Raw genomic sequence first — 25,696 nt, 5'->3', positions numbered from 1 at the left:
CTAGACAAACTTAGACAACACAGTAATTAATCTGTTCTTATTTTAACCTGAACCTATTGAAGTGTTTTAACACTTCTCTAATTTCAGGAGTATCACAGAAGCAAAAAGAGTAAGTGGCATTTATATTTGTCTGAAGTTGAGGCCCTTGGTAGTTACCACCAAGAATTTAATGAGTGTCTCACATATTAATTATCTCACCTTTGAAATATAGGTAAGTTTAATGGCCCCAACAGGTGGAGATCCAGAGGGAAGATTCTGAAACAAATCACATATGTTACAAAGTGAAACCAGTTTATTCTCATGCCACAATCAGTGTTGATGCATAAAAAGCAAGTAATTCCACAAACAAAAAGAAAATCCTACGTATTTTTATAGACAATGCACAATGTATGCTTGAAACAGGATCTAAACTACTTGTTTATTATACACACATCTGTTAACTAAAAACAGAAAGACTGCTAGAAACAATACAAATAGTAATTGTTTCAGAGGTTTATGTATTTTACTAGAGGAAAAAGGATTCTTGTGGCTCTGCATCCAGGAAATCCGGAAAGAATACTTTTTCCTTAACAGATGCTGGAGTCTCTTGTACTTTGACCAGGGCAGGAGGAAGGGACAAGAAGTGACATTCATCTATTATGTCAGATACTTCAAAGGCCATCTCACGTATTTTCCATTCACTTCAGGGATTTAGGAAGGCCTTCACATAGTTACAAGAACTCTGCAGTTCTTCAAAATTACTGCAGTGGGAGAAAAATCAAGAAGTTTCTTCTCTTGCAAGAAACCCTTTCATTTATGCATGTAAAATAAAAGGCCTAACCTAGGCCTGGGTGTGCACTGCAAATATCATTAAGTCTTAAAACTTCTGAGGAACTGCAATTACTACAGCACTTCAAGATTTTGTCCACACACCCTGAATTGCTTCTTTTCACTCAGATCAAATGTTTGAAGCCTGTGTTACTTGCAGAAATTCTTTTTCTCCTCAGCGAGAACTGCTAAATGCTTCAGTCACAAGTCACATCCATCGAGCTGCACCTCATTTACATTTTGTTTTTGCTGGTTCCTTTGAACAGCAGACTGATGCTTTTTAACTCTGCTGCTCCTGGCAGAAGGGTACATGGATATTCTTCTGGCAGGCAGCTGTCAGCTGACCTGGATCCTGTGCTCAAACCTTCAGCAATTATCTGTTCTTCCCTCTGCTAGGAAACACAGGGATGCAGGCACATTGTAAAAGCAGCTTTTATCTAAAGGCTGCTCTCCATGCCAATGGACACAAGCTGTCCTCACTCATACACCACCCATGCTGGACTGCAATTGCAGGGTTCATTAAAAATTACTTTTCAATGACTGATTCTATTGAGGGAAAGCAATGTGTAATGCAAGGAAAACCACACACTGCCACGTAAGGTTAAAGGTGAATGAAACACCAGGGTGTGTGTGATTTGGCTCATCTGGTTATATTAACCTGATTTACAATTATTTCATTTACACAATGATTTTTTTCCCCCAGCTTCCAGGTCCACGACACTAAACCCCACTTTTCTTTTGCTGATTCGTTAGAAAATGCAGAATTGAGACAAACTCCTGGCAGGACCAGCTCACCTGTGGGTTATCCATGTACCACACCAGGTTGTCCTCCTGTGTGTCCAGGATGAAGTACCGCCGCAGGAATTTCCCACTATTCTCATTTTCCTCAATGTCTAAGAAACCACAGATGCGATTCTGGCGATCCACATAAGGCATTTCTGACCCTGGACATCACACTGCACAACAAAAAGCACAGGAGGTAAGCAAAGTTCCTTGTTGCTAATTTTAAGACTGCTCAGTGCATGACATTTTGAGCAGTTTCAATCAGTAGCTTCAAGAAGTTTCTACGGAAGGGTAAGTGAAGCGTGGCTGCTCCCCACACCACCACCACCACCACTGCATTTTCAGAAAGGACTTTCATACTTTGCACTGTGTACTTAGCAGATCCAACAGCCTAAGTGTAAAGTTACAAGGGGGAAGCAGCAGATGAGCATCAAGACTTTGACAAGATCACTGAAAAATAAAGGTTCTCCTTCACAACATGCACGAAATTGAGACAGCAGTGGGGTTACACTTCCTCCTTTGACATTGCCTCTCACGGCCAAGAAAGAATCTTTAGGAGCTCCACTGCCCACTGCAATTTTTCATATCTAGCTTATGCAAATGCAATAAAAAAGCTTTTAGAAACATTGTTCTCATTTTTCTTCTCTTCTACAAAAAGCACTTCACGTCTAGCTGTGTCTAAGAAGACATCTTTTCATTCTTATACATTAAATAGGAAAAGTGAAGCTGTATGTGCACCAACAGTGATGTGAACACTCTCTGCTCATGGTACTGAGCTCTAAGTGCACCAGGCTTTTATTTTGGCCTTTGGGGTCTTTCTTTTTCTTTTTAAATTTGTTCTGCATTAAAAAAATTCAATTACATCTGCATTGCACTGACCTATTACCCTCTTACCATTCACCTTTTATGGATCTGCCTTTTGCATCATGGGTTTTGCTTCCTTTTATTTTATGGGACAGTCATTTTACTTTAAGAGCCAGCCTTGTAAGACCAAAGATAAATTTGCATACTCATCTAAAAATGATAAAAATCAGGTTGATGCCAATCTTTCCCAGGGCAGGGAAAAAATGATTCAGTCTTCACATTTTGTTACAAAATTCAGAAATAGTACAGATCCAAAAATACTAATGTAAGACACAGAAGGTTGAAGCACTTCACATTTTTCATAATTTTCCAACTTTTCCAGCTTTAACTGTAATATGGAAGCTTCATTTTAGTATTTCTTTAAATTCTTTACCTTTAATATTTGAGGTCACTTGATTTAAATACACTTACATACACATACAATGAGACAGACACCTGATAATTATTTGTAGTTAGCTACTGATACACCACACCAAAACATGAGGCAGTTTTTCAAGTGCTGTTTTGGGGAAAGAATCAGTGTTTATTTTAGGGACTCGGATATCCACTTTTTTTTTTTGGGGGGGGGGGAAAGATCAATATACAAACATGTAAATGAATAATTGTATTTACAGCTGTCATTCTATAACTAATTAGAACACAAGCAAATTTTTGACTCAATCACTTTGAGAAGCAGTTTTTTAAAAGTCTGTCACCAGCAACAATGGTTTAAATATGCAAAGGTTTATTCTTCAATAAAGTAAGAAAATTTACTAAGGTAATCTAGATTTTCTTGGTGTGCTCCTCACAATTTAAATATCACAGATCTAAGTCAAGTTCTGTAACCAAGTTATATTTATAAGGACCACAAAAATAAACACTTGAGCACCCAGGACAGTATCATTATTTTAACAAACATTCATGAGTAATTCAATGGAGGCTCTTGGGATCACTTCACACTGAAGCAACATCTCCCTATAAACATCGAGGGCAAGCTCAAGGGTAGCTGCTCTCTAAATTACACCTCTAATCTGGCAGAACTTGGCATCACACCTTGTTTGCATTGAAATGAATACAAAAATTGCCATTTATCAGTATTGCCCTAATTTGTACCAGGTGGTTCTTCAACAAGATCATCCAGCATTTCCAGGACACCCTTTAGGCCTCATATCAACAGCTTATGAAGCCCAGAAAAGCCCTGTGCTGAAAAAAAAGCAAATATTGGTGGCTGGTTTCCTGTCTGAGCAGACTTACAGCTGTGTTCTCTGCAGATGTGAAGAAAATGAAACAAGGAAAACTTGTTTTTCAAACAAGATCCGGATTGATTAAAAATCCTTGAATAACACCAAATGAATTTTCAAAGCACTTTCCACTCATAAAGAGAATCTATGTTTCAGAAAACCTTTCAAGGAAAATGAAAGGAGGATGCTCATAATGCTCCCTTATGAACATACAATTAGCTAAAGCTGAACTACTCCAATACTTCAATTTTTTTTTCCAGGGCAAAAAACAAAACTCAGAAGCTTTTTCTCATTTGTCAGTAAACTAATTCTCAAAGAAGAAAAAAAAAAACCCAAACATAAATTAATAAAGATTCTCTATTTCAAAATACTACTAGCTAATTTCTAGCCTACAAAATGATACTTTTTGCACCTACTCTAAGCTCTAATGAAAATACACCATAAAGTAACACTAATGTTAAAATGTAAATTGTATAACTGCTGTTTTCTGCAAATTAGTATAAAATTCCTCATGGGATTACAGACCTCTACAAAGAAGAAGAGACAAAAAGACCCAACCCTTTGACTTCATAATAAATTGAAATGTAACACAGTATCATATAACTGTTTTCCATTTTTAAAAGCCTGCTTCCACCCATTACACCTTGGCAAGATTCCCCTGTAAATTAATAGCAATTCTATTCAGCCTTCATTAATGAACCACAATTTGCAATGCACATTAAAAAAAAAATAAAATCAATTTGTGCCTTTCTTCCAGTTACTAAAGGGACTGAACACATGACAAAGCCACCACCATGATCCCCTTCCTGACAACTCTAGACAGAGCCAAAAAGCATTGATGGAATTGCCATGATTCATACAAGAAACTGCAGAACTCTAATTCAGCATAGGAAATCTGTCTGGAAGACCCCCAGCCTAAGAATTCATCAGAACTTCAACTTAAAAATGTCTTCAGAACACAGATCATGTCTTGCAGAGATGAGATTTTCCATTAAATTATTTGAAGCAATTAGGAAACAAAAACCTCCAAGCCTGTACATTTTACAGCATTATTACATGCACCCTTAGTTATTTTCTGCAGCACAGTGCATTAAATCTTCTAGAATCAAGCATTATAACAGATTATAAGTTCTTAGTAAGGCTGAAGGCACCAAACCTGTTACAGACCATATACAACTTCATTTTATTTTGCTTTCCCTCCCTGCAGTGGAGATGTGGGTCAATGACACCGTGCTACTCCAGGAAAAACATCCCAGTGGCCCATTTCCTCCTGGCTCTTGCCACAGTCCTCCAGAAACAAAGATGTTCTTGCAAAGCCATTTTGTGGTGTATAGTAACACTCTGTAAGGACTCCCAGCTCCTTGAAATTCTTTCCTGGAGGGCTGTGTTACAATGCAAAGAGGAGGTGTCACTTATTTTTGAAGCCTTACATCCCTCTTTCCAGCAGCAGGGTACTAATTTAGGAGGTCCATACCTCACCAGCCTAGCTTCTCTCAGATTTCCCCTCTCCCTCCTCTTTTCCTCTGAGGTACAACACACACTGACATTCCCCAACATTTATATCCCACACTGAGGGCTGCCTGGCCTCCTGGGCACCACTATAAATAAAAATCCCAGATCACCTTCCCCAGTGTCGCTGGAAATGCATGACTGCACAAGCAGGACCTGCAGAGGCACACGAGCATCTCCTCTGCACCATTTATAACGCGCAGCTCCAACTCTCCCACATTAATTCCTATTTTTAGCTTCCCACCAGCACCTGTTCTTGAGTTCACCTCCATTACAGATTGCTTGCAGCCTTCCTATCTTCAAGTACAAAGTCTAGACAAGACTCAAGTGAGGTGCCAGATAACATTTCTATGGCCCAGGCTCTCCCTTGACTTGATTTCTACAGGTAGGTCCAAACCGTGGACCACTGGCTGAATAAAGCAAGTGGAATTCTGTCTTCATGAAAACACCATGCAATAGGCTTTGCACTAAGAGCTTGATTAAAAAATACAAGAATGGGACTTAATACCTCTTTATTTTACATGTCTTTTCCCCAAGCTTTGGGTAATATTTTATTACTTTTATTTTATAATTTTGGGAAATATTTTATTACTTTTATTATTTTGGGGAATATTTTATTACTTTTATTTCTTTAATTTAGATGAACAGTTCTACTTCCTGCTTTTTAACATTTGGAACTTTGGATTTAACTCACCCCAGGAGATGACTTTGGGGCTCTTTTTCTATCAGCTAGGAAGATTAAGAAACATCCATTACCTACTTACTCATCCCTATGAAATGAAGAACAACATTCATACACCTCCACTTGATAAATATAAAATGATGCCATGAGTCATGCCCAGCCCTCCTCCCCAGCTCCCTTTTTAAGCTCTGCTGTTTACAGCAGCTCCAGCAGCACAAAGGGAAGGTAAAGCAGCATCCCCAGCCATCTCCAGTCTTTCCTGCAGTTCCAGGGACAGCTTCATTAGTGAGGGCTCCTGGCTTTTGCCTAAGCAATTACTCTCAGCTTCCTGCTGTAAATCAGCTGCTCTCCAGCTGGTCATCTCTTTTACTGACCATTTAGTGCCTCCCCAGGGGAAGGGATGAGTTCAGACTGTCCTGCTTATCCCCTGAAGAACACTGCAGTGAAAGCTTTCCTTCTTGTGTACATCCAGGGCAAGGAAGGGGAGCAGGGAGGGGGAAATTCCAACCCTGAGACAAGCAGCTCAGAGCAGCCTCTGAAAACAAGGCACATAAATCTTCCAGAGACAGTAGTTCAAACCTCTTTTTATTTCCTTGAAAACCTTCCAGCACAGGCAGCCCACCAGAGAGACAACTGCTACTATGAGACAATCCTGTAAATCCCTGCTCACCTTTGATACAGCTTCCAAAGTACCAAAAACATTAAAAAATCCCCCACAAACAACTAATCCAGGAGCTGGAGAGCTTGACTTGGCTGCAATTCTTTTGACAACAAAAGATAATTCAGGACTGATGGATTTAAAATTACAAGCTCAGTGTTTTAATTTCCCAAAGATCCTCCACTGCCTCATTTTTGTCCTGGAGGGCATAGCAGACATTGGATACTTCTGTTAACAGGATTTGCCAGCATCCTCTGACACTGTGATCAACTTTTTAACTACATCTAAAAATGAGATCTGGAAGTCTCCACAATACACTGCCCCTTAAATTCAGATTCCCGTTCTAAAGTAGTCAAAAAGGAGGAAAAACCAGCTGCAAAAGCCAGTATTAACTGGAAAACAACTCCTAAGCACAAATCAATTTTCCAAATAAAAAATATTTAGTACAAGTGGCATTGACCTCTCCTATCCCTGACCAAACTATGAGGAATGTCAAAAGATACATCCCTCCCCAGCACTTAATCCAGCTTCGAAGCAGAGCACAAAATAGAAAAATCATGGTTGCAGTGATGAATCATCTAACAAAACCAGCAGCCTTATCTTGAACTTCACTCTTATCCAGTGGTGATTCTGTGTTCAAAATGCTGAGCAGCTGTTTTCCAGGAACACTTGTTAAATCAGGGCAAGCCAACCACTCCCATCTCTTCCAGTGCACCTCAGCCAGTAAAATTATTCATTTTAATTCAATACTATCCTCTAATGTTATTTTCACCTCAGGAAAAAAAAATCTGTATGTTCTAAGGGAAATCTGGAGTTCTATGGAAAATGTTCTGGAGTTATCTGAATCCATCATCCCCTGGCCTATTTCAAATACTGACCTACAAGTTCCATGATGGAACAGGTACTTCCTCCAATATTTCTGCAGAAATTTCTCTAAGTGATGTTTCCTGTTCTGAACTGTTTTCCTCCATTTTAAGGTATTTGCAATAGCAGCCAAAGGCTTTGGGATATGATGGAATGAGGAAATGCATTGCACAGGATGCAAAACTCCTCTCTGTTACTGATATTTTAAGTCAAAACAACAACAACAAAAAAACCACCCTCACCTATTAATGGTTTTTGCCCAGCTAAAACAATTATTTTAATTGTCCCTCTAAATGCACTGAGCTAACACAAATAAAGGGAACCATCCTGTGCAACAAGGCCATTATAAAAAACACTCTTGAAATTAATCCATTAATAACTTATGAGTGATGACCAGCTTACAAGGCAATAAAGTAAAATAACAAAGCTGAGAGACAGTGACAGAATATGTTCAATAACACAAAGTCTTTACAACAGTCAGATGTAATTTTCATCACTTTATATTAAGCCTCTGGATAATACAGTTACTCAAAAAGGGATATAACCAGAGATAAATACAATAAAAGAAAACAAAATATAGTTACTCTAATTCACTTTGACTTTTATCTCAAAAGAAGTTTTTAAATGCTAATTAAACTCAGTTGCATACTAGTTAAAATCCTTAAAAATGCATGTTCAGAGTTGATTCATATTTACAATTTATTTTTATCAGCCTTTTCAAAATTTTAAATAAATGCCACCTACAAAACTCCAAATATGAAAATTAGGTCCCTGTTCTCAAAGATGCTTACATGCTCAGTCTATGGAAAGTGTCCATTCACAACAACCAAAACAAATTAAAAATTAAGCAGGAAATAACCACATTACTTATTAGGATTACTTATTATTACTAGTTAGTCATTAGAAAAAACCCTGTTTAATTTCAATAATAAACTAATAACTGTTTCATCCAGGCCAACCACTCCAAGCACTTGAATTCCACACACTCCCAGCTATTTCAAATTCCCATCTGAATCAAACTACAAATCCTGGTGAAGCTTATTTGACCTTAGGAAGTCCAATACAAAAAGAAGGTGAGGCTGGTTGAATAATGAATTTTGCCATTTTTGAGCCAGTCTTGCTGATTTTCACTCAGAATCCTGGGTCTAAACTCAGCAGTACAAATAAACATAGATCTTCCTGGGAAGTATGTAAGAAATGGAAAGGCCAGCTGCTTAGGAAATCAGTAGTATCTTCAGTTTTCACAGAATACTCTCAGGCTGTTAAGAAAGGGCTGGAAATAAAGTGATTTTTCAGTTCATTTCAATATCAAATAATGAAAAGAACATTATCGGGTGAATATTTGATTTGACCTCTTTTACAGATATAAAAGGATTTAATGAAATCAAAGCACACAAAGTGAGTAACTGTTTATCAATTTTGATTTTGTTGATCTGATTTAGCAAATTCAATGCAGAATAAAGAAAAATGCAATGGTTCACCTACATTAAAACTTTGGTAAAGAAAAAAATCATTGCTGTTTCATTTTCACCTAATTTATTTTAATATTTACAGTACAGACTCTGTTCATTTCATTGTATAATCCACCATGTGGGTCAAAATTCCCTCTACTGCAAAGATTTGCTATTTCCTCCAGAATCCAGCTCACTTGTCAGTTATATCAGAACTACACAAGGATTTCCAGAGATTAGGACTAATCTCAAAGCTCTCCAGTAAGTGCAAGTGCAGTGAAAGCTCTTTAGGAAGAACAGGGCTTTGCCTGTCTCACGGAACAGACAGACAAATGTGCATTTACAGATGCACAGCTCCTGCTTACCAAGGTGGGAGAGGAAAATTAAGCTCATCAAATGGCAAAGTTTTTAGGACATCACCCTCCCCCTCTCTTTTTTATACACCTTAAATTAAGAAAATCAACCCCCACTCTGGCACATTTAATAGAAGTCTCACCCAACACGCAGATAAACCCCACAAAGATAAAGTTGCTCTGTTTGTAGCACAGTGCCACCTCACTTGAATCACATCACTCACTGTGACTTCTCTTAGAATTCATTTCCAGCAGCCCTGAGCACAGGGAATTGTCCTCATGGCAGGCACAGCCCTGGCTGTGGCTTTCTGCCTCACCTTCCTCCTCATTTGTGGGATGACACAAACACCAGTTACTGCCCAGCTGCTGCTCTGCACTGACAAAGGTGGTTCTCAAAACCTCACTTATGGTGTGCAGGGAGAAGAACAGCCCTCCACCCACAGAATAATCCCAAAAGTACCAGGTATTGTTGTCTGACTTACACACAGCAAGGCAGAAAAACCCCAGAAGAATCCCAAGTCCTGTGCACATCCAGCAGCCTGGAAATCCTGGCTGTACCATGAGCATGCATCAGGCTGGTTTTCAGCCTCCCACAAAAAGGCAGCAAATGGACATCCTGAAGGAATCATGCTCCTCCACCCAAAAATCAGGGCACCAGCACAAAGCAGGAAGACAAATTACATAATAGATAAATTACAGCATCTACAGTGAACTTGATTTAAGGAAGAAACACAAGAAAAAGGTTAATGATAAAAAAAATCAAGATAACCAAACCCCAAAATCCTGAATCAGCAGACACACTTTTAACATCCTTTAAGTGACCCAACCTTCCAGCACTGCTGCACACACAGGCATGGTCTCTACCAGACATAGGAATAACTTGCCAGCTGAATTCTTAGCCCAGCCTCAGTTCCCATTTGCCATTTTCAGCCTCCCTAAAGAGTTAACCAACATATTGAACAACATCTTTTGAAGTGCAGTTTTAAGAGCACTGCTCACTCTTACAACAAACCTGGCATGTAACTGTTTTAGTGCTTAACAGAAGAACACTTAATTAAGTCACTAGTCTGAAACAAGTTCCAACACATTTTCTTGGACATGGGATGTAAATGTGGTGGCTACCAAAGCACCCAGGGAGAGCATACACATCAAAACAATTACATATTAAATGCATTAATTTATCACCTATCTGTCAGTATACAGAGACTGTTCCTGGGAGTGTTGACTCTGAACAACAAAAACATGTTTGCAAAGCTTGGTAATTGCTGTCTAGTCTACATTTTCAATTTATAGCAATGACAGTGCCCTATTTTCACCAGAAAGATTTTAAATTCAAAATACTTTCAACTCTGTAACATGAATAAAGACACTGCTCACTAGAGGTGGCAGCAAATTCTTTTTCCTTTTGGGGGAGTGAAGAGGCAGAAAAGCTCAACCTCTTTCACATGAAAAGTCAGTAAATCAGGCCAAATTTAAGAGATTCTGCTTACCATGCCAGCAGAAAAAATGAGCTAAATTGATATCCAAAACATCTGGATGCAATGGCTAGCTAGAATTAAAAGCATCTTCAAGAAGAGAACAGCCAACAAAGGAACAGAGAGAGTTTTGCTACTGTCCCCTGTGTGGCAGAACCATAACATAAAAGATTTACATGTTTGTGTGGGTATTTTAAGCATTGTTTTAAAATTCTGTTAAACAAACAAGGCCGTGCAGCGCTCCTTAAAGTTTTAAGGACTTGCTTTCTCTAAGTGACACCAGAGATTTCCAGTCAAAACCTTTTTTCCACTGTATTTTTCTGGTTTTGCCCTTCCTGCCCGGAGCTTACCCCTGGTTTTTTATCTTGGGCAGTGTCTTCAGCCTCTGCCTGACTTGCCCTGACCACTCCTGTGATGCAGAGCTGCTGCTGCTCAGCACTCTCAGCATGAGAATGGAGGGACACAGCAGCAGCTTGTCCCAGGCCACACAGGAAGCTTTTTGGCAAAACAGTGAGCTGAACCTGTTTCCCAAGTCCCAGAGCAGCAACCTCACTATTGAACCACCTTTCTTCTACATAAAATACCTGAAACTATTCAGATTTTAAGGCAAAGGCATATGTTCAAACCTGAAAACTGTTTAAACTGTTGAATGCCACAAATGTCTACCAGGCCTGCAACTCCCTACTTGTGCAGATAACATCTGCTAAGATTAAGTGGCTCATACAGTTCTGCACCAGAAAGCTTAATAAGTTCCTTCTCCAAGATTAAAGAAACACCTACACATTCTAGATGCTTCTGCAAGTCCCTGGAGGGAGAAAATGCTGCTTAGTGCTGAGACAATGAACCAGCTTCCTTCCTCAACAGCAACAAAACCCTGCTGCTTTACCTAGCACTGAGAGGAAAGTGATATTTATAGAACTGAGCCCTATACCAACACGTACCTAAATACTGTTAGGGTACAGCATGCATCGAGATGACCTTAGACCTATATATTTTCAAAGTTCCAATTTGAAAGATTTCAAGAGCAGGAAAAAATTTGAAGCAGCTCAGCCACATCCCTCCATTCCAATTCATTTCAGCGATTCTCTGCATTGAAGTATAACTTCAAAACCTGAACCATTCTTGTCACTCAGAGCTCTTCAGCAGGTGACTTTTTAAAAGCTGTTACATTATTTTCATATGTCAAATAAGCTCACTAGGATTATGATATTTAGGTTTCTTATATAATTTTATTCATCACTGACAGCAATGCTTCTAGCCATGTCCCATTGCCTTTAGTTTCAAAACCAAAAGAATACATGCACTGACTGTTGTGTTTCTTTATATATAATTTCCTGATGACTTCTTAAGCACTTGCTCCACGCTGTAAAAATGTTTTATGCTAAAGCCAGTTACCTAAATTCCCATTTTGGCACTGAAGTAACTTACTAGTCTGTATTTTCATGCAATTATACAGCTGCACAAAGGTTCACTTGGCTGCAAACCCCAGTAAGTATTTTCTAAGACTGTTCCTATTCTTCATAATTATCAGTGAAAAAAAAAAAAAAAACAAAAAAAAAACCCTGCCAAAACCCATCTTGCAAGACAGATAAGTGCTCTCATATCACAAGCTATTGTTTGTCTAAACACTGATGCAGAGCTGGATACATCCAGAAGCACAGCAGAGCATGCAAGGAAAATTCTCATTAGAACATGTACTCACTCCCCAACACTGCTGGTTTGCTGCACTTTGGAGGAACTGCATTTACCATGATAACTGTCAGCTTAAATAACCAGGAACAGTCAGTAATAAAGACATCGATGGAATTCTAAATCTACTAAAATAGATTAAGAATTTTGCAGGCCTGGCACTTTGGGCTACATCCAACCCTGCACTGGAGACTGTGTTACAAGCAGAGACCTGTTCTCATTTCAGTAATGTCCTCAAGTTCTTTCTAATCTGTTACAGTCAATAAAAACTGACTTCTGCACTTCCTCTCTTCTACACCAACTCTCTGACATGCTGTCAGCCTTTATTTGAGCTGAGATAGCTCTGCTACCTTCTGGAACAAGCCCCAGCTACCTGCAAAAAATGTCTTTTCCTGCACTCAGGTCTCTTCCTCCTGCACATGCCTTCTGTATTCCCCATGTGTGTGTCTGTCTTCTGTCACTCAGCTACTACTCCTGAGGAAAAATAAATACAGGAGGAGAAGAGGAGGAAGAGGGGGGAAAGCATGAAGATGCTGCCTGCCTGTTTTCTTTATACTTTTTATACTATTTTCTTTATATATAATGATTCTTCTTTGCCTATCCTCTGATTTGTATGAAAGCATCTGCTCCCCTGAAACACCTCAGCACTGCACTACACCTGCCAGTGACCCACTGAGCATATTCTGCTTTAATTTCACCCTTGAAATGCAGAGCTATGCCATGGAACATGAGGCCAAATGTAGTTTTAAAGCAGAGAAATAGCTCAAGGAAATAGATATGCCTTTAGAATTTATGAATTTGGAATTAAATCTTCTACACTCACAAAATCAAATCACAACCTGTGATAACTGCAGATGGAACTCAGTGAGTCACACAAAGGTTTGTATTTTATGCAAAGCTGACTCCAGCAGTGCAGCACTCAGTGATACCCAGGACACATCAAAGCCCCCAGGTATTATTTCCTGAATTATCAATTTCTGCATCGGTGCTTGTCCATCCCTGAATTAAAAGACTCTCCTCCAAATATCAGCCAGACCCAGCATTTCTCCCTGCCACAGAGAGATTTCAACCCACTTTGAATATTTCCTCATGTGACAAAGGGGAAAACTGCACTTCTACACTTCTGTGCTTCACAAACCTGACAGCTTCATGTATTGTTACTGCTGTGACTCTCTCAACTAAAAATAACAAGTAGGAGGAAACAAGACTGAATGGACCTAAAATGCAAGTTCACTGTTCCATAAGGCAGAGTAACTCGTGAGAGAGCAACCACTCAAAGCAACCACACACACTTCTTCCAGCTCAGTTAGGATTGTGCTGCATCAAAATGAATGCAGCCCAAATATAAAAATAAAAACAAAATAACAAAACAAAACCCAAAAAATCCTGTTGCTTTGGTTTCAACAGTGATAAGCCACTCCTCACACACCATAGGCCTCAAAACTGTAGGAGTAAATATGGCTCTGTCCTGCAGGGTCATGTATGGGATTGGGCAAGGAGAAGAGAAAATTCTTCTTTACAGACATTACAGCCTCTATTAGGAAAGCAAGGAATTTGTCAGAAGGCATCAAAAAGTTGATGCTGTTCAGCTTGTTCTATGCCTAGTAGTCTCTTTAAAAGTACTCTGCTTTGAGAAGAAGGTGAAGCATGGAGAGATGGAGCTCTTAAGAATCTAAAAAAAAATTTTAAAGATTCTACTTCTCAGCTTTACTCAGGTAACACCACTCTGCTGATGCCTAATTCAGGAGCTCAGTGTAACAAGTAACTGTTCTGCTTGATTATAAACACAATACACTGCTTAGTGAAAATCAGACATTTTTCCTACAGAAGGCCCCAAAGCAGCAGCCTGCCAGAGAGAAAACTGCTGTCTTCTCCATGCTACTTTGCAAACATTTGATGCAACATAATGCCTTTTACGAAGGTCACGCATTTAGTTCCTCCCAAGGGAGCTGCACAACACGTATAGAATTTAAGTGTGCCCAACACACAGAGAATTTCAGTCTGCACGACGCACACATAGAGAATTTCAGTCTGCACGACGCGCACATAGAGAATTTCAGTCTGCACAACACACACAGAATTTAAGCCCGTGTTAAGTTCAGCAGCATGTCAAATGCCTATCTGGAATTTTACAGGTGATAAAAACCGCGCATATACCAACAGTGGTTACAGTTTAACATTCATTTATAGTCAAGTTATCCATTTAAGGACACTTTGGCACAGCAAATAACCAGCCCCGGTTACAGCTAAGCCAGAGCACGGCTCGGAGCGTGCCAGGAGCCTCCCCGCACATCCCTCTCCAAAGCCAAAGCCAAAACCAAAGCCAAACCCCAACCGGGCAGTGCTCGCTGGCTGCCCCAGCCCCCGAGCTCTGCTGGGCACACCGGGCACTGCCCGCTGGCTGCCCCAGCCCCCGAGCTCTGCTGGGCACACCGGGCAGTGCCCGCTGGCTGCCCCAGCCCCCGAGCTCTGCCGGGGCTCCCGGAGGCGCAGCGAGCCGAGGGGCGGCCCGGAGCCCTCCCGCACGGCGGCTGCGGGCTGTGCCCGGTGCCATCGCCGCTGCCCGGCGTGCCCGCACAGCCGAGCGGCGGAGCCGAGCAGAACCGTGACGAGCAATGAGATCACCGCTCCTCTCACCTCCGGGGCCGTGACAGCGCCCTGCCCGCGCCACCGGGGCAGCCCGCACCGCGGCGGAGCCCCCGCGCCGCCGAGCGCCTTCCAGGGAAAACGGAAAGGAAAAAAGGAGGGAGAGGCGGCAGGACAGTGCCCTGCGCGGTCACACACCGGGCAGGCGCGGAAGGAAGGGCATCACCCGGGGCGGGACGAGCCCCACCCCGGGCCGAGGCACTTACTGGAGTGGTGGCAGTGCGGGAGCCCCGTGAGGAGAGCCGGGCGCTCCCCGGGCCCGCTCCCGGGCCCGCTCCCGGCCCCGCGCCCGCGCCCCGCGCCCGCGCCCCGCACCGGGAACGGGCTGATCCCGCCGCCTCCGTCCGCGCCGCCGGCACCCCACTGCGTCTGCGCCGCCGCGCTACCGCCCGCGCCCCCGCGGCCTGCTGGGACATGTAGTGCGGCGTGGGGGGCGGGGGCAGGGGCAGGGCGCGGGGCATGATGGGAATTGTAGTTCAATTACTGGGGGTTTAATGGCGTGTTTGATGGGGAGGCCGCAGTAGGGAGGGAAATGTTGCATATTGCGGAGAAATTCTTCTCTCTGAGCGTGGGGAGGCCCTTGCCCAGAGAAGCTGTGGCTGCCCCATCCTTGGAAGCATCCAAGGCCAGGTTGGACAGGGCTTGGAGCAGCCTGGGATGGAGGAAGGTATCCCGGCCCACAGATGGGCTTTGAGTCCCTTCCTGCCCAAACTGATTTGTGACCTATGAGTCTATGAACTGCCATTCACCAGCCACATCATGTCTAACAGGCCAAGTGCCAGCTTCTGCACCTGGGATAGATCAGCCCTGGGTGTCTGGACAGGTTCTGGAATGACACTGGCAAAGGACTGGGGGGTCCTGGCTGGTGGCAAATTGAATATGAGGCAGCAGCACCCCTAGAACACAGCACAGTTGGCTTCCCTTACTCAAGGCTTGGACATAACAAGCTTTAAGGATGTAGTAAATCAAGATGTTGATATATTACTTTGCTAACGTGGCAAAAAACTGGAGGTTGGTGTATCCCACAGCTGAACTATCTTCACCTCAGGTGAAAGCAGCTCAGGCGTTGCCTCAGAGCCTTTTGCCATCAGTCCTAGCAGCAAATGAGAATTTCTCCAAATGATGTTTAACCAGTTTTACCAGGAAGTTACTTCTTTTCTAAGCAGATATTAAATTTATACTGAAAAACGTTGTGTTTTCTGAAATAGCAACACAGATATTTTTTTTCCTTGCTTAAAGCAGTGATATCTCTAATTATGGAAATCATTTGAACTCTGCCGCTGCCTGTAAATGCATCTTTGTTTCAAGCTGGCATGTAACAACCCTACTTCACAGCGAGACAAAAGCTGTAATCAGAGCACAACAATAAAAGCTGAAGTCAGCCGCAAACAATGCTGCACCATCCCCATGGCAACTTTTCCCTATCAAACCCCGGGGAGGTCACACACTCTGCAGCTGCACCAGCCAGAAGCTGTCCAGTTTGGACTTCATTCACGATCATTCCTACATTTTTTGGGTCATTTTTCACTTAACAGTGTTTTACTGGAGTTAATACAAGACAATTAGCAGTGGGCAGCACTACGCCTCTCCCCCACTGAAGCTCCAAAATGACATTTCTCATCCTGACAGAGCTTTAGTAGCTATTAAATGACAGCAGGATGTGTCCTGCCATCACTCTGCACATGGAAGAGCCTTTTACAAAATTGTACACAGTTTCTGCACTCAAAAATCCATGCAATCAAAAGCCATTCCACACCACATGGAAACTACAGCAGCCTGCAGTCTGGTATGCCTTAACTTGCAAATATTTTCTCCAGCCTCCCACACAAGGTTTGAATAACCATGGATTCTGACAGGAGGACTCAGGAAAGGCTAAAAAGATGGTTACATTTAAAAGAAGGAGTGTATTTTATTGGAATTTGGTAGCAAACCTCATGTTGTACCTTACCATAGTTTCTATCATGGAACACTGCTGCAACCTGGCTTTTAGGGTGGCCTAATTCTCCCAATTTAGTGAGGAGACAATCAGGTATATAAGGAACTTTTTTTACTTAATCTGAGACACAAACACTTTAAAATAGCCACATTCTGTCAGCTGTGCTGTTCACAAAAGTATTTTCCTGAAATTCCCATGTGGAGAACCAAAGGATGAAGAGTTGTGAATCTTTGATGTCCAAGACATAAATACAGTTATCCCCAATGCCCCAACTTAAAGCAAAACTTGCTTTCAGTAGAAAGCTTCTCTTATTCTGGTGTTATGAACTGTAGTGGTGCAGCGGCCACTTAAAGTTCAGCTGAGCTCCCTGGCTTTGAAACAACTCAATAATTTCAGTATTCCTCTCTGTGGAATGTGCAAATGCAACAGTTGAAAGTGATTGTGATGACAAACAGGTAAACTTTGGGTGTGAAGTGAGTGGGTGGCCCAGGGACTCTCCTGCTCTGCACTACAAAGTAGGCACACAGAGATTACAAAGGACAGAATCTATATTTTACCCCCGTCTAAAAATATTCAAGCACAAGGTCTGCACTGGCTTCTTCTCCATGCAATGCCACTTGACTTCAGTGTAGAAATTGGTCCAGAGCCCAGGATATTCCAGCAGAACTATGAGACAGACACTTATTTCCTCTCCAGTTGTCTCTATTCATAGTTTTCAAATGCTGGCAGGTATCCCCACAAAAGTCTTCATGGCTGGCAAAAAAATGTTGGCAGAACCCTGCTGTGCCAGTCCTTTCCTCAGAACCTGCTTGTGATTCTCCTCACTGAAACAGGTTTGGACATCAATTCCTGCTGAGATTTCAGTTACTCAGAATACAGATTATAATAAAGAACATTTGGTGAGTGACCTGCAGCAATATGTACCATTAAGAACAAGTGTTTATTTCACAAGGTGTAGAAACTCCCAGAGGAACAGCATTACCTGAGGAGCAGCATGTATCTATCCATATAAATGCAAACACACAAATTGAAATATGCAAATCGCATACGTATCTTGTAAATATAAATACACAACTTGCATGTCTTGGCAAAGAAGCAGAAATATCCAAAAATTCCAAAATACAACTTTCTAATTGTACTTTCATGATGGATAATTTTACCCAGCAGAGGAAGTTCAGCAACTTTATAGATATGCAGAAATAAAGAGCTATGAACAAAACCTCACTTCATTGCTCTAAAGAAATGAATTCGGCCTGGGACAAAAAGGTTTTGTGAAAACTAACAGTTATGTTGCCGTGGAAAACAGGAAAGAAAGCCTGGCCAGTGAATTACTGAGTGCAGAGCAAAATGCTGTCACTATATTCTGTTTTTATGGGTTCAATATTGCAAATTCCATCCACATGCAGTATGCCTCCTGTGCACTATTTTAAGAGGGGTGTTGCTGACCTCAATGGGGCTGCTTTTCATAGAGGCTGTGACCAGGCAAGGTCATTACTCTGCTGACACCTTCAGTGTTAGCATCCAAGGAAAGCTTTTCAGTCATTAAACTCATCCCAGAGGATGAATGTCTGAGTTTACTGCAGTGGCATGGGGCTAATTTGGTAGTATTTATTACCTAATTAAATTATTTGCCATAATGGAGAGAGACCAACCAAAAATTCTCCAAGGCTGCAGCCAGAGTGACCTGGGGAAGAACAACCCTTGCTCTTTCAGGGTTTCCAGTTCTGAGCAAGACAATCCCTGAGAAATGAGGTTGTCCTGTCCACCTCAGGAGTAAACCCTTGTGTATGGCCAGCTTCTGAATCTGGAGAAGGTGACGCTGATTCCTGAGCCAGCCTAACAGGTAATGAAGGAAAAACATCCTCTCCAGGCCTGCAGGTAATCAGCTGAAGCACTGCAGAAGGTTTCCCTGCAGCCAGTGCCTTTCAGCAGAGCTCTGCATGTCGTGGGCACCTTGAGAGCAGCGCAGACAAAACCTCCCTGTGCCTCCCCCAGGAGCAAAGGAGCAGCAGCTTCAAAATCCCTGCACGTAGGAGCAGATAGTTTCATTCAAAAGCTGCTTTAAAGCATATTTCCAATATGCATTTTAAGGCTAAAACTTCATCTCTTCTGATGAAATGATGTTGACAGAGCTTGGGAATTTAATCTCACGTGGAGGTTGAATTCGTTCAGCTTCGGCTGGGTCTTGTTATTAATTTGATGTTGAAGTAGAAAAGCATCCTGATGTAGCTGCTGTGGATAAGCACTGGTACACAATGATGAAGTAATTTCCCAGCCTTTTAAGTACTCTGTTTCCCTGAAAGCCATATTTAAACACTTTGAGTTCGTTAGGAGTTTAATATTCTTATGTTGCAGTTGTTTTCCTCATTCCTATGTGCATAGCATTATACTAAAATACATATGGTTTTCCACCAAACAGTGAATTTTTATTTTGCTTCCATCATTCTAAATATAAAATTTATCAGCAAAAAAAGAAAAAAATGCTTTTTCCGAGTCTTTTGTCTACTTTAACCTAAAACCATTCCACATTACAAAAAAAAAAAAAGTGAATTGTCTTTAAAATACAGTGTCCCTGCAATAAAAGGATTGAAATGCTTTCATTTCGTTTCAAAGCTTAAAAGATGAGAGGTTAATCTTCTTCAGAAAAGGGCGTATTCTGCACTGCAATGTATGCAAAGTGCCCGGGGGGCTTTCAGCTCACCCTGCTGCTGCAGTCAGGTCAGGACAGTGCCTTGCTGCTGTCATGGGGCAGGATGGGAGGCAGAGGTTCGCTATTTTCTGTGTTTTATTTGTTTAATATTTCACTATGCACCGTGTTACACAGGTAATTTACATTTATATTAGCCACTACAGTGCAGAGTAAAGCTGGGGGTTGAAGCTGCTCTCATTTGTGCTTTTACCAGGAGCTATAACATTATACTTTGCTGCAAGTCCCAGTCCTCAAAGGGCTGGGGCTGGAGATTGTACTGGCTGGGCCTTTTAAATTATTATAAGCCATGATTTGAGTTGTATTTCACGGGAACTACTACAGCAGGAACAACATGAAGCAGGGGAAGAGAAGCAGTTGCAGGGCAGCAGTGACCTGGCCTGAGCTGGCTTTGGGGCACAGGAGCTCCCTGCAGCCTCTCCTGTCCTCAGTGACCACCAGAAGGGATGGAGCCCCAAGTCCTGCCCTAAATCAATTCAACAGACATGTAAAAATATGGTTTTTTGGTCTGTTTTTACCCTTTGGATCCCCTCCCCTGTCTCTCTGGTGGGGAGGGAGCTGTGTGGGGCTTGGTTGGTGGCTGGGGTTAAACCATGACAGAGTGAAAGGAAGAAAAGTTTTACTCAGTTATAGCAAGACCCCAAATATCCCAAAGATTCTTGCTCTTGGCACACCCTTCTGGCTTAGCTGTGGCTGGTATTGCCCAGGCTGGGGAATCCCTTGGTGATGGCACTCTGGGTTTCCCCCCCTGGTCACAGCAGTGTCCCATATGGTGACAGTGCCACTGCTGGTGCCACCAGCCCTCAACCCCTCCCTGGTACCCCCCTGTGGATGTTCCCCATGGGGATGCCCACACAGGTGGCCTGTTTTTCAGGGTTTTTCACAGGAGGAACAGCTCTGCAGGTGGAGATCCAAGCAGAAATGCGGTGTTTTACATCACAGGAGGAATTACAGGGACGCTCAGTGCAAGGTAAAAACTGCCACAGGTCTGTAACACACAGGACAGCACCAGCACAACCTCAGCTGGTAATTTCAGATGGGGTTAACATTTTTCCCAGCCCACTCTTGCCCTGGCAGGTGCTGTGCCAGTTCAGGTATCACCTGGAACTCTGAGCTGGCACAGAGGCAGCGTTCAAGCCCAAAACTGGCACAGGCTCCAGAGAAAACACCTTGGCTCATCCACTGGCATGTGGTTGTGTCACCCACACAGCCATTAAAAAAATGTTCAAGAGCTGGAGTGTATGGAGGCTCTGGTTAACAGCTAGCATTGTAACTTTTAAGTTCATAAAATAAAGTAAGTTGTTAATAAAGATTTATTTAAAAATAAGAATATCTCTATAAAATCCACCATATTACATTATACAACTTGAAGGAGATAGCAAAAAAAAAAAACCCCAAACTCAAAACCCAACTCTGTGCCTACATTTAAAAAGGAAAATATAAATACTTGTAATAATTTCAGAGTATGTAGGGAATGTAGAAGGAATACAAAAACCTTTGAATGTTTAGATTTAGGAAATACATGAAACAATGAGGCTCTGGAGACATTCCCAAATGGCTTTTTAGCCTATTGGTGCCCCCTTCCCAGGTTGTTCCTTGAGTGCTGCTCTACATGTCCTTCAGAAAAATTATTTTGTGATCTCTTAGATTGGTTTCTGAGCAGAAAAACTGAGCTCCCTTCAGCCCTAATAGTTCCTGTTTCTTGGGTGAAATGCCTGTCACCCCTTTTGGGCAATCACCATTTTTCCTGTCTCATGGTTTCTGAAGAGCTCCCAGGAACTCCCAGCATGATTTTCTTTTTATACCTCCCTTTGTGCCATCCCAAAACCTCTGCTGCCTTCAGTAATGTTCCTTTTAATTTACATTGGAGGAAAGATTACAACTGACCATTGCAATTAAAACAGCTCAAATTTGATCCCACACTTGACCAAATTTTGGTGTTTGTATCTTCCAGCTGCTCTGATTTGTAGTGTGGGAAGCCACAGCCTTTGCACATGGTGCTCATTGCACAGTGGGCTACTGCTTGTAAATCCATTGAGAATATTTTGTCATCAAAAGCTACCCAAATTGGGTCTTACCAATTTACAAACTTTTGTCTTTATTACATTCTCTCTTGTATTTGTACATTTTTAGTCAGTGTACGAATAAGGCTCTTTTGGTATGTTCTTAATAGATGCAGTTATGACATGATCTATAAAATCCTCTTCTGCCAACAGTTCCTATCCATAATCCACCCTGGATTTATCACTGATGGGGACAAACCTGGAGCCAGAACCAGGAAATTCCCAGGAAAATACAGAACCAGCTCCAGGCTGCTGAGGTGGGGAGCAGGATTTCACATGGAGATAGCAGCCCCTGTGCCTGGGGCACAGCCAGGGCCTGCCCCAGGGCATGAAGGCAATCCTGGCCTCTCCTTTTGGTCCCCAAGGATGCTTTAGGAGACAAGAAGTTTCCTCTGAACCCCTTTCTCCAAGCCCTGTTGCCATCAAGGACTCAGAGCTGCCCATGGCTGAAATTGAACTGCTGCTGAAAATTATTTCACTGACAATGCACTGCAGATATTGCTCCAGCTTGTCTGGCTTTTCAGCATTTCCTTGCTCTCCACAGAGTTTCCACTCCTGCTAAAACCAGCTCCACAGGTTGTGGCAGCAGCTTGGAGGGGTTGTGTAAACAGCAGCCCTGCCAGGTCAGCTGCACCTCTGCTCAGCCGGTGACAGCGCTGGCTCTGCTCCCTGCCACCTGGCATCCCCAGGGACACAGATGTTGGCAGCTGTTCTCCTGCCAAATGCTGCCTTTGCCATCCAGCTACTGTGCTCATCCAGCCATAAAATTTATCTGTGTTAGCCTGGTGGCTTTATATTTCAAAGGGAGAGATATATATTATATCCATATGTTTACACAGTAAGGGGGTGGGATTTTTGTTTCTCCTGATATCTGGAATGACAACATTTCTGGAAGGTGCATTGGGTTTTTCTGTGGCATTTCAGGGTTATTACTATTCTGTAGATAGCTAAGCTATGAAATGCATAATTTTTCTTTTTTAGTGCAATTCTGATATTAATGATGAAAAGATTACTGCTTCTGTCAATCCTGCTTTGTCTTGGGAAAAAAACCCACAGAACTGACTTTTTCTTTAGATCATTCTGTAGGTTCATCACACCTTAGAAACCTTTACAAGTGCCTATAGTGGCATGAGGCATGTGCCTGATTGGGAATGACTTCACTTGCAGGAAAAATACCTCTGCAGATGTTAAATAATGTCTTATGGACCACTAACACAAGGATTAATTAAGTTTAGAAAGGATAGACATAGAGCTGATGCAGTGTGAAAAAAATGAAATAAATAATTGATGCCAATTAAGAGGCAAGCATCCTTTTTACAGGGATTAATTGAGGTACAGTTTTGTTAAAAGCATCCTTCAGTTTTGTTAAAAGCAATACAAACTCAATAGAAGTATCTCATGGTCCTGTTTTAATTAATTATTAAACAGCAAGAGTAGTCAAAATCATCAAATAAATTAATCTCTCTCCATTAAAAGCATATCAGGGTGGTTTGCAGTGGCAAACCACAGCCAGATCTGACATTTCTAAGGGAAAAAAGAGTGGCCAAAGAAGGACAAAAAAGAGCAGCTATTTTTTGTGGCTGGGAGAGAACAGAGGAGAACCTTTGCTGGGGGAAGCCCCAAGCTGTACTGGGCACAAAGCTGCCCTTTAGTGTAACAGTGGTCACAGGGGTTTTCAGGATGAGGGAAGAGATGTTGATCTGACTCCATATTTCAGAAGGCTTGATTTATTATTTTATGATATATATTACACTATAACTATACTAAAGAATAGAAGGGAAAATTTAATCTCAGAAGCCTAGGTAAGAATAGAATAGAACAGAATGATAACAAAAGGAGCTTTGATTGGCCATTAATGATAAACATCTAAGATGAGCCAATCAAAAATCTACCTGATGCATTCCACAGCAGCAGATAACCATTGCTTATATTTTGTTCCTGGAGCTTCTCAGCTTCTCAGGAAGAAAAAATCCTAAGAAAGGATTTTCATAAAAAGATGTCTGTGACATTTAGGGAAGAGCCCTGCAGGGTTCCCTCGTGTGGAACCTCATGTTATCTCTGGGTGCATACATTGTTTTACAGCTTTAGGGATATATTTTGTTTTATTTGTAGGATACAGGTTTTGGATTAAAAAAACATCACAAAATCTTAAAGCAAACGGTTCCCTTGGTTGGAGTTTGGAGTTAAACTATATATATATATTTTTTCCTTTTGCACCTTTTTCCTTTGAGAAGTCAGGAACTGTATTTTCTGGAATTTCAGCATTGCTTCTCCTGGGTGAGGGCTGGGAGCAGGAGGTGGCTCCTGGATCTGCAGGAGTGGTGGAACCCACAGTGAGGGGAAGCCCCAGGAGCAGTGCCTGTCTGCTGGGGAAGCATCTTCCTCCTGTGGGGTTATGGAGCCAAGCAGTTCCTGACTCCTGTGTCCTTAATTTGAGTTCTTTAAATGAAGAGGCTCCTGTGAATGCTATAAAATTGCAGTTTGAGAAATCAAGGACCAGTGGGCCATGAGAGAAAGCTAATTCAGTCCACAAAATATGAGAGCCACGATAAGGAAGAACAAAGGACAAAAGGAAAAAAAAAAGGCAGAAATCATGGCTAGCAATTCTATGAGTAACCCACTCACTCCTCTGCAATGATTAAACATTAAACTCCCACAAGCTAAGCAAACAAAAAAAAAATCTTCTGAATTCCCCCAAGGCTTTTGTCTTTGTAGCAAGGTTTGAACTTGAGGGTAAGTGCAGCTGCATCCTGAGATGAGTTGAGCTGTCTCTGCCCTGGAGGTGCTCTCTGGGTGAGGTGTCTGCACAGGGGTGTCTGCACAGGGGTGTCTGTGTTGGGGTGTCTGCACAGGGGTGTCCCTGGCCAGGCTGGCCTCAGGTTGGGGTGATGAGCACTTGGTGCATAAAGCTCCTACACCATCCCTACAGATGCAGCAGTGTCAGACTTCCTGTCCCCCTGCTCCACCTTCCTGTGTGAGTTCAACTCCAAGGAGGCAGAATTGCACCTCTTTTCTTTCCCTACAGAGGAATAATCTGTGTTTGCCTCTCCTTTGCTGCTACAGCCCCAGCAGCTTGTCCTCCTTTAGCTTCACTTCATTCACCAGGCAGATCCCAGGCACATGCAGACTGCCTGTAGCTCCAAATTTGCCTTTTGCTACTTATCGCCTCTCTGCAACTTTAATTGTCCCAACTAACTTCAAAAAGCAGAAGGAGATTTTAAAATCATCCCAGCTGACAAAGCAGGGAACTCAATTTACTTTTGCAGAGCCGCCTTGCCAAAACAAAGACCGCAAAAGCTGCGCTCTCCTAGGTGGACTCAACCACTCAACCACTCGACTTTATCAAAGACAGGAACGGAGCAGCAGCTTCCCACACGGCTCCCTGGAGCCCAGCTTCCCTGGGGAATGCAGCACAAGCCTGCACAGGCACGCCAGGGCGAGCAGCACACAAACAAATCTTCCTTTGCAGGGTCCCACAGCGCTCTTGCCTAACGCAAAGCTTGGCTTTCCACCTCCACTCTGCTGGAGGTAAACAGGGTCAGCAGAACCTGCTGAGGTGGGAATCAGGGAGATTTTTAGCCTGTGGATAGCACAGGATGGTAGGGGGTGAATTTGAGGTGGTGTTGTCCCAGGGGGCAGCTGGAGAAATGGGATTGAAATCCCCAGTTGCTGACAATGGGACTTTCCCACTGGAGCATCTCCCCCACTGCCTGGGCAGCAGTGAATGCCAGGAGGGTCTGTGAAGGAGCTATGATATGATTCCAAGAGCTACAACATGATTTTGGGTATGTAAAGTAGGCAAACAGAGGTGCTCTGGCTGCACACTTGTTCATAAACACACCAGCTTTGTGAAAACACCAGGATTCATCCAGACACACCAAAGGTCAGAGGTGCAAAAAGAATCCCTGTTTGCTAAATTTGAAAACAGCCCTCTCCTGCAGCTCAACTATCTCTTGGAAGGGAGTGAGGCATCTGAAATCCAAATTGGA

The 25,696-nt window shown here is 42.3% G+C and overlaps 1 protein-coding gene across 6 annotated transcripts in view; it reads right to left on the bottom strand.

Moving 5' to 3' along the window:
- The window catches only part of PLEKHA1 (pleckstrin homology domain containing A1), a 31,549-nt gene extending 16,168 nt beyond the window's left edge, over window positions 1-15,381 (bottom strand). For 3 of the 6 annotated variants that reach the window (XM_071446361.1, XM_071446359.1, XM_071446360.1), the window contains exons 1-3: window positions 15,208-15,381; window positions 1,603-1,763; window positions 199-255 (exon numbers count right to left, since the gene is read on the bottom strand). In XM_071446361.1, coding sequence (XP_071302462.1) covers window positions 199-255; window positions 1,603-1,743 — 198 coding nt within the window. In that variant the 5' untranslated portion in view covers window positions 1,744-1,763; window positions 15,208-15,381. Of the gene's footprint in view, window positions 1-198; window positions 256-1,602; window positions 1,764-14,992; window positions 15,146-15,207 lie in introns of those variants that run through there. The other 3 variants (XR_011682196.1, XM_071446357.1, XM_071446358.1) reach the window with 2 other exon arrangements.
- Between the last annotated feature and the right edge of the window lie 10,315 nt (window positions 15,382-25,696).

Source organism: Agelaius tricolor, unplaced genomic scaffold, assembly GCF_023055355.1.
Source record: "Agelaius tricolor isolate 1412-34295 unplaced genomic scaffold, bAgeTri1.0.p SCAF_22, whole genome shotgun sequence".
NCBI classification, from domain to species: Eukaryota; Metazoa; Chordata; class Aves; order Passeriformes; family Icteridae; genus Agelaius; species Agelaius tricolor.
Note: the sequence above shows the minus strand (reverse complement) of the source record. Positions and strands in the feature narration are given on the sequence as shown.